Source organism: Agrilus planipennis, unplaced genomic scaffold, assembly GCF_000699045.2.
Source record: "Agrilus planipennis isolate EAB-ADULT unplaced genomic scaffold, Apla_2.0 scaffold148, whole genome shotgun sequence".
NCBI lineage: Eukaryota > Metazoa > Arthropoda > Insecta > Coleoptera > Buprestidae > Agrilus > Agrilus planipennis.
In genome coordinates this window covers 509,291-519,705 of record NW_020438929.1, presented here as the reverse complement: position 1 = coordinate 519,705, position 10,415 = coordinate 509,291, and the positions used below count along the sequence as shown (strand labels likewise).

General features: G+C 30.5%; 1 protein-coding gene across 1 annotated transcript in view; it reads right to left on the bottom strand.

The window, feature by feature from the left end:
* The window catches only part of LOC108736626, a 1,870-nt gene extending 984 nt beyond the window's left edge, over nt 1–886 (bottom strand). The window contains exons 1-2 of the mRNA XM_018469113.2: nt 678–886; nt 536–627 (exon numbers count right to left, since the gene is read on the bottom strand). Of these exons, the coding sequence (XP_018324615.1) occupies nt 536–627; nt 678–696 (111 nt within the window). The 5' untranslated portion in view covers nt 697–886. The remainder of the gene's footprint in view (nt 1–535; nt 628–677) is intronic.
* Nucleotides 887–10,415: the final 9,529 nt, after the last annotated feature.

Below are 10,415 nucleotides of genomic sequence, written 5' to 3'. Positions count from 1 at the left end.
ATTTAAATACTCTTTGTGGTAAGAGTATTTGTATTTGAATACATTTTAGAAGTTATTTTTTACAAATCTGCTAATTTCTAAGTAGTGCATCTACTGATGGTTTAACATTTGGCAATAGTTGGCAAATTTTACGGGCCCCCTTCTTAATAGTTATTTTTGAAATAATGAATAGCAAGGTTGATTGTAAGCTTCCACATGTATTAACAATTCAATTGCCTGGAAGAAACCATTAACCGATGGTCGAAATGTTGGTTGGATAATAAAGGATGATTTTTGTCTGAATCAAGTTACATTTCAATCGTTATTTTAATAAACAACATTAAAAAAGGGTTAAGGACAGAAACGTCTAAATGATCTCACATCGACGAACATAGAAAAAGCTTAAGTTATAAATGTTGATTTTACTAATGTTAATTTCTAAATTTGTCTGCATTTTTTCTGTAAAGCTGCTTTATTTTATATTCTAAATTTTAAAACATTTGCTGCAAGCTTAATTCGGCACTGGATATAAAACATTCTATTAATCTGCACTTACGTTTCCTACTGATAAATGTTTTATATTAAAATCTGATGTTGCTTGTAATATACAAAGAATTCCAAAACAAGTCAGTCCAACACCAATAAACTCTAAAAGAAAGCTTTGTTATGAACAAAGGTTTTTTTAAAAAAAGACTTACTTCTCGATATTTCAAACATTTTGTTACTATGCCTCTATTATTCCACTTAATATAAAGTCCTTGTCACTGTTATTAGTTGTATTGAATAGCATTTTTTCAAATAAATGTATGAACATGAGGAAGAAACCGCATCCTCCATTTCAACTTTTATTAGAATTGCCATGACAAATAGTAGATGATTACGTAATATGTAATATCTTATCGCTACTTTATGCTTTACGAAAAATTGTACCAAATGTTCGATTAGTTTTAAGTCAAATTTCGCCTGACAATTATTTCAGATATCAAACTTAGTTCTTGATAATCAACTGATTAAGCTACACATAAGGAAATGTGCATATATGCACATTAATAAATCAGGTATTTAGGTATTTGTAATTCGTTATTGATTTGCTTCACTGTTTTTTATGTTATCATCAATGATAAGTATACGTTTTTTGTTTCTAATATGTATTTCAGATAAAGCTACAAAAAAGGAAAAGGGACAAAAAAGCGCACCGAGGCTTCTGTACAAACTTGTAGGTAATATGTAAGTAGTTGTTCTGTCATATGAATTGAGTATCGAACATTTTTTTCCCTTTTCATGAGTGTTTTATGTTTCCCCCAAAATCAATCTCCAAAACGTATAATTAATTAACTTTTTTTGGGACATTTTACGATTTTCTGACTTTTTCTTGTGCTGTAAGACATTGCTTCATAATATTCTAGGTCGACCGGAAGTACCATATAGGTTTTGATTTCCTTGTGAGTGTCAAAATATGCGATTAGGTATTTGATTTTGAACAACGAAATGATCCTAAAACGATTCGTTTTTTCCTTTTGTGGTATGAAACTCTAAAAATTGCTTGTAGCACTGCTGCACAGCATCTTAAAAAGTTCCAACTGCTTTCAGTTGTCTTAATTTGTATAAAACCTATTTTTATTTTTGGTATTAGTTTAGACATTTCAGAATCATTGTAAAACGGTAGGCACTTATCGTTTTTTGTTGGTATTGTTATTTTCGTGTTCACTTGAAGTAACTATTATACGTAATCGATATACATACACTTTGTTGACAGGGTTCACAAGTTGCTGTGAACTTTCTGTAAATTAGTTCAACTGTTAGTACCATGTAGGTACCAGTCATGCAAACTATTCACGTTTTTGAAATCTAAAATAACTTCTAAATGAAATATTCACGGCCTTCGCGCTGTCTAAAATTTAAAATCCGTTTTTCTTATTTTCTTTTACCTAAAATACACTGTCAATATTTCAATCTATAATATTTTAGTATACGACAAGGGTCTTGTGAGTTACTTAATAGTGGATTAATATGCAATATTAATTTGAAATCATTTTTTCGATTTTTTATTTACCCACTACAATCTACCTCAAATTAATGAGGGAAAAATTGTTGCTGTTGTCACACCCTCGCCGGGAATCGAACCCGGGAACTTTGGCTTTACGCGCCATTGTTCTGACCACTAAACTACGAGAGGTGACAACAGCAACCACGACCAACCGACCTAAATCGAAGGGTCTTCTGTTTTCATTTGTCGAAATCGGTCAAGTAAAGTCTGAGGTATAATCCGACATTTGGGCAAAAAAAACGCATACGAAGAATTCCGCAGAAAAATGCTAACAATAAAACAGAGAAAGTTTTCTTAATTTTGATTATAAAATAATTAATGAACTTATTGTTTGTCAATGATTTCAAAAATAATAAAGATTTGTTGAAATTTGATCTCTCTACTGCTTAACGACTATGTTATAGTCTGTTGGTTCTACGTTTGATTATTAATTTCTCAAGTCCAAAGAAATTGTATTATGACTATTGATTTTTTCTAATGATTTTTCTTCTAATCTTAGGGGAGAATTCTACATGAGATTTGTTAGGTTAGGTTAGGCTAGGTTACACTAAATTTTCGACCAAATGAATGCAGAAACTTATTCCATGGGTTACGGTCAAAACTAGGATGGTTATTGTGTAAAGGGACTGCATATAGATCTTTGCATCTCAAACATCTGAAAACTCATTTTTTCCTTGCTTTTATAATTCTAGTTCAATTGTTTAAAAGAAACGGACGATACCTGTGGATTGTCAGCGTCCTGCAATTTAAATTACCATTACAAAATAATTTCCTAGTAAGGAATATAGAAACCGCAAATCTGCGTGCTATCAGTTCATTAACCATTGCTAAATATGTACAATATAAATCGAGGAGGGATAATAAGAAAACTTTAGCTTCGATTAAGGTCGTACCTACCGATATTACGCTAACTAAGTTAAATCATCCCTTTATCCACATTTAATCTTGTTTCGGTTTTATTACCAGTTAGTTGTGTAAAATAAGTAGGAACCTACGTCTTTGCATAATTTTACAATTAAATCACCGAAATTAGGCATCTATATGTATCGGTTTTAAGGGGAACATAATGGCAGACGATGACGAATTTAATAGGGTAAGTAAACTACTTAAGAGACAATTTAATCAGTTATGAATAAATGATTAAAAGACTGATCCAAATTAATTATGATATGGTCGTGAATATTGTTGGATAGTTTAATCAATTTTAGAGATAATGTATAATCTAACATTAAAGATATATCTATATATATAGGTATTAAAAGAACTGTTTTGCTTTTTTTGTTTGGATCTCCGAAATATAACACTTACTTTTAAAAAAATAGCGACTAATTTATTATAAATAAATGCGATAAAAAAGTTTTTTGTATAAATTTATCTTAAGCATGTAAATGTTGGTCTATATTTTGCAAATATAAACTTTGTTTTAACGTATCACGTCACAGTTTTTTTTTTGTATGTAGATTAATATGTGTATATGCTCTTTGAATCGGCAAATTTATTTGTTTCTTCACAAAATTCATTTTATAGCTTATATTTCTATTTAATACTCTCTGACTGAGCATTATATTGTGTTTTACTTTATTTTAGATAGTCTGAAAGTAACTAATAGTCGTTTACACCGCCTGAAAAATAAACAGTTTATAGCGCGCCATTATTGAGAGAGATATAATATTAACGTGTAATAAAAGATTGTGTTTCATTTATCTTTTATACTATAGCTTCTCGGAGTTGTAAAAACAATTCAAAGGTATTTTTTTACATTTGCGGACAATATACAGTAGTTAAGCAAAGATTGAATATAACAGATTTTGTAAAAAATGCTTCTTAAGCTTACTTCAGAATGAAGTTGTGTCACCAAGATAAACACTGGGTTACGATAAAATATGCCGGTTGTGTTGAAGCGTTAAGACAGTGGACTTATGGTAAATCAAAATCATTGTTATTCGGTATTTCTATGTCCAAATTAGAATGCATCCATTGGAAGTCGGAGTGAAAATGTCATCAATACGAGTTTGAAAGAAGAAAGTTTTGCTCCCACCACTTTACATTAAACTTGGTTTGGTCAAACAGTTTGTAAAGGCATTTCGACTTGACCAACGGTGATTATTTCATGTTTAGATATCGAGGTCATGATCTATATAGGTTTTAAGCATATAAAAAAATCGTTAGGACACAAAAAATTACTTTTTAAGAAAAAAGTCAATTCAAAAATCACGTTTTTTTGCTTATTTTCGATCTTTCCATGCTTTAATATTGTCGNTATAGGCGACTCGACCCTACACTATCCTCTATTTTATATCTCCATTGCTCCTTCCAGCCTGAGTTAATTGACTTCCTAGAAACCGAAAATTTTCAATGTCTTCTAATTTTTCATATCTATCTTTATATTAGTTCATTTCGTATTTCTCTTCCCTCGCATACCGGTATTTTATATCGCTTCCACTTTATTTAAGACTATTTCTAACTCGTCCTTGATAGATGCTAATACTTCTAAATCATCTGTAAATCTAAGCGTCTATCTAGATTTATGACTCCAAATTAGAGAAAAATTATGATAACATAACTTCGTACCTCCTGAACTACCATTTGGTCTAACACCAGGATATTCTCCAACAGAATACCTAACTGTTAATATTTTTAATAAAATTTGGCAGTATAAGTATTTCAACAAATGGTTTATTATATTAGACAAGCCTTTAGAATATCCTTCTTCAATCATAGTTAGTATTAGTATAAATAACGTAATGACGAGTTAATAACGATTTGAAGTAAGTATACCAAATTTAAAATAATAGAATGTACCAGTTTAGTTAACAAATTAGAACCCATTACAGCTGTTCAACATAACACCATTTCAATGCTAATATTTATTTAGATATAATATTCTTTTTTATAACTTCATTTTTAATTATTTATTATCTCACTGGGTGTAGATGTAGTCACGATTGAGGTCGTCATCAACGTCGCCATCAACATTAGCTGAAATCAGAACAGATTATGGTTTTAGAGAGGTTTATCTAGTTTGATTATCGATTTAAACGGTTATTTTCGTTAAACGATTATGTATAGGTGCAGGTGAAAATAGGAAACAAATAGCTTTTGGTATAGAAAGCAAATTGAATGAAAAATAGGTTTATGAAATCTAAGGAAGATCTTCAATAGAATCCCTGCCATTTTTAATTTTAGTCAATTCAGTTTTCAATATTCTTTTACACAATGGTGGGGAATACTAAATTCATACCTTTTGTTATTATCATTATCCTTGCCTAATATAGGATGAAATGAATAATTAATGAACATATTTTACTCTTTTTATGGATCTATAGAACTGTAGTGCGCTCCATGGCAATATTCCAACGATGAAGGGGTAGTTACTTTTATATATTGTAATTTAAGCAGTTTCAAGCAATAAAAGTTAAATCAACAGGATGTTGAAATAAACTGAAAATCTTTGTCTATATTTTTCTACAAACCACGCAAATTTTTCTTTGAAAGATATAAATATGGAAATCAATGGAATGAAATCAAATGTGAGCACGCTAAGGTGGCAGTAATCTAATAGTGGATAATAATACATCAGTAGATTGCCCTTAGTTATTATAGGATTTCAGAATTCGATTTAAACATACCCTTTGTTTTATTTGACTACCACGTGCTTTGAGTTCCACGACTTAGGCCACAGAAAGTTCATTGTTCACGAATCTAACTATTAATTTAAGCAATTTTTGATGAATTACTGCTACATTCTAAATACATACAAACAGGATAATATTTTAAATAAATAGACTATTAATTCTTGTTCTATAGATGAAAATTTCTAACCTTTTGCTTTATTTTTCTTAAAAGTTTTATAAAAAAATATTTTCGTGCAAATAGAAAGAAAAATAAATCTGTTTAATTCTTCTTTTACTTGTGGTGTACAATCCGTTTTCTAATTTTTTTTTTTCGAATTAAATTCACATATTGGAGACCATCAAAATCATGGTTTGTGGATATTTTTGTTTGGTGTATACCACAAGAGCAGTTTTACGTAAAGTGCTGAAAATTATGTACAATATTCCTCATACAATGCATTTATACAAAGGATATACACCTACTAAAAATAGTTATTAATTATATACTAGAAAAAGTTATAAGTAAATTCAAGAATGTTTGGAAACTTTCTTTTCAAATAAAAAATTAGAATTTGGCAACTGTCGATCACTAAGTTTCCAGTTTTTCATTAGATACCTACATATTTTTCTATAATGCAACATGGAAATTCAATCTATACTTTATTATCTGCATTTCATATAATAAAACAATACTTTAACTAAGGAAGATGGTCTTGTACCTAATTATGGAAGTTTAATTCTCTTGTATTTCTGTATGCTTTTTACCTACTTGTTTAAAAATTTTAAAGAAGAAGTTAGTTTCAACGAACGAATGTAATTTTGAGATTTTCGCAAATATTTTCGGTTTCTTCAGGCGAGAGTATGTACCATGCAATTAAAAAAATTGTGAAAATCTTTAAATTTAGTTAATATTAAGGATTTTCATTAGGTAAAGATCAAATTCATCAAATTTAAGAATTGGGATTCATAAATTCAAAGGATTGAATGGTTTTTATAACGTGACAGTCTGTCATATGTGTCAGTTTATAATGGGCTTAATCTATTGACAAAACATCGTTGCTAGGAGTTTTTTTTTTTCGTGGAATATGTTTATCTGAATTTGGCACTTTTCTATAAGCCGAAAGTCGGTGGTTGTATAGTCATTCGTAGAATTAAAAAAATAATTGTATCAAAAATGTCCAAGACTCCAAAGAAACCTAGCAGTAAGCTCGTTCTTTTGGGTGGTTTGAGGAAATTAGCGATGCCATCTAGATCTTTCAGTGTTGAAACGATTCATGTGAGTAAAAATAACAAAAATTACTTTATTACAATGGTCTCGCACTTGTACAGCGCAGTGCGATGCTGCAGACATACAACTTTAACAATCTTTTTCGAATTTCTAAATTAACCGTTTGCGAGCATAGAAATTACTTTTACTTTTACCTTTTGTTATAGGCGACTCGACCCTACACTATCCTCTATTTTATATCTCCACTGCTCCTTCCAGCCTGAGTTAATTGACTTCCTAGAAACCGAAAATTTTCAATGTCTTCTAATTTTTCATATCTATCTTTATATTAGTTCATTTCGTATTTCTCTTCCCTCGCATACCGGTATTTTATATCGCTTCCACTTTATTTAAGACTATTTCTAACTCGTCCTTGATAGATGCTAATACTTCTAAATCATCTGTAAATCTAAGCGTCTATCTAGATTTATGACTCCAAATTAGAGAAAAATTATGATAACATAACTTCGTACCTCCTGAACTACCATTTGGTCTAACACCAGGATATTCTCCAACAGAATACCTAACTGTTAATATTTTTAATAAAATTTGGCAGTATAAGTATTTCAACAAATGGTTTATTATATTAGACAAGCCTTTAGAATATCCTTCTTCAATCATAGTTAGTATTAGTATAAATAACGTAATGACGAGTTAATAACGATTTGAAGTAAGTATACCAAATTTAAAATAATAGAATGTACCAGTTTAGTTAACAAATTAGAACCCATTACAGCTGTTCAACATAACACCATTTCAATGCTAATATTTATTTAGATATAATATTCTTTTTTATAACTTCATTTTTAATTATTTATTATCTCACTGGGTGTAGATGTAGTCACGATTGAGGTCGTCATCAACGTCGCCATCAACATTAGCTGAAATCAGAACAGATTATGGTTTTAGAGAGGTTTATCTAGTTTGATTATCGATTTAAACGGTTATTTTCGTTAAACGATTATGTATAGGTGCAGGTGAAAATAGGAAACAAATAGCTTTTGGTATAGAAAGCAAATTGAATGAAAAATAGGTTTATGAAATCTAAGGAAGATCTTCAATAGAATCCCTGCCATTTATAATTTTTGTTAATTGAATTTTCAATATTCTTTTACACAATGGTGGGGAATACTAAATTCATACCTTTTGTTATTATTAAAGGATGGGCAGAGTCATCACCTGAAACACAAGAAAAAATGTTATTTGGAAAGCAACGCAAAATAGTGTTAAATATTCGTGTAAATAGAACCACTGCTTTTCTTAATTTTAGTCAATTCAGTTTTCAATGTTCCTTTACACCATGGTGGGGAATACTAAATTCATACCTTTTGTTATTATTAAAGGATGGGCAGAGTCATCACCTGAAACACAAGAAAAAATGTTACATGGAAAGCAACGCAAAATAGTGTTAAATATTCGTGTAAATAGAACCACTGCTTTTCTTAATTTTAGTCAATTCAGTTTTCAATGTTCCTTTACACCATGGTGGGGAATACTAAATTCATACCTTTTGTTATTATTAAAGGATGGGCAGAGTCGTCACCTGAAACACAAGAAAAAATGTTACATGGAAAGCAACGCAAAATAGTGTTAAATATTCGTGTAAATAGAACCACTGCCTTTCTAAATTTTTGTCAATTGAGTTTTCAATGTTCCTTTACACGATGGTGAGGAATGCCAAATTCATACCTTTCGTTATTATCAAAGGATGGGCAGAGTCATCACCTGAAACACAAGAAAAAATGTTATATGGAAAGCAACGCAAAATAGTGTTAAATATTCGTGTAAATAGAACCACCGCCTTTTTTAATTTTTGTCAATTAAATTTTTAATGTTCCTTTACACCACGGTAAGGAGTACTAAATTCATACCTTTGGTTATTATTAAAGGATGGGCAGAGTCATCACCTGAAAAATAAAATCTATTTAGAAAACAATGCAAATTACTGTAAATTTTTCATGCAAATAGAATCCGTGTATTAATTAATTTTTGTCAGTTGAATTGAAATTTCACATTTGCGCTATGGTAAGGAGTACTAAATTCATACCTTTGGTTATTATTAAAGGATGGGCGGAGTCGTCATCGGAAACACAAAAACCGTTATATGAAAAGCAAAGTTCAAAATTGTGTGTATCAAAAGAGACACTGCAGTCATCATCATTTTTAGTAAGCAGTCTAAACACAATAGATGATCAGCATTGTAATAAATGTTTATGTAATGCTTTGTGGTTATAAATCGTCGCTTTTTATTTAAACAATTTTATTAAGTACTATAGATAAGTCAGATAAGTGAGGATGGAAGGAGTAGTAGGGATATAAAGCAGAGGATAGCGCAGGGTCGTGTCGCCTTTAATAAAAAGAAGTCACTTCTATGCTCGCGAACGGTTAATTTAGAAATTCGAAAAAGGTTGTTAAAGGTGTATGTTTGGAGCACGGCGTTGTACGGGTGCGAAACATGGACAGTGGGAGCGGCGGAAAAGAAAAGGTTAGAAGCGTTCGAAATGTGGTGTTATAGGCGGATGATGAGGATATCGTGGGTAGAAAAGGTTAGAAATGAAGAGGTATTGGAAAGAATAGGAGAACAGAGGACTCTGTGGAAGTCAATAAAAAATAGGCGAGATAGATTGGTAGGACACCTTCTCAGGCATGAAGGTCTAGTCAGAGACATATTAGAGGAAGAAACAGGAGTTAGGAGGGGTAGAGGTAGACCTAGATTAGATTACTGTTCGCAAATAGTTAAGGATGTGGGCTGTTCTAGTTTTAGGGAAATGCGAAGTTTGGCTCAGGATAGGAAAGAGTGGAGGTACGTGTCCAACCAGTCTTAGGACTGATGACCTTATGATGATGATGATGATTAAGTACTATATGAAAATTACGAGACTTGGATAACAATTTATGATAAATAATAACTAAAACAAATAATAATTAAAGTTTACTTACCACCACTAGGCTTCAAGTTAGGTCTGGCAAGGATACCTAAAAAAAAGTAGGATAATCATAACTTAAACAGATTCAAACTATTTTTTTTAATAAATGGTGTCTTAAAAGTCTAACCTTTCTGCAAAATACACAAAAATATAAATTCAATGGCTATCATGAATGTCCGCACTGATACAAACGACCAAATTGATTATCATTATTCGTTATCTCCTCTCCAAAAACCCACTTGTTAGGGCCTAAGTACTGTTTTTATGTAATAAATTTAGTATTTATCGTACGCTTTTGATAATAACCCAAAAGAACAAAAGAAAGAAACTGATTAGTCCACAAAATATTGGCTTCTAATAAACAATATTTTTGAACATGCAGTTGTAATTTATGGTAAATAACCTTTCAAAAATGATTAAAAAAAGTTGGAGTAGTTTTTTTTATTTTTTGACCTATTGACCTATTTCATAATTTTTTGTAAAATATCCTTAAATTATTATTATTATCCTTAATTGAAGCATAGAAAATAGCGATTTTCAAGTATATTCAGACTCAAAAATTCATAACTCGGAATATATTA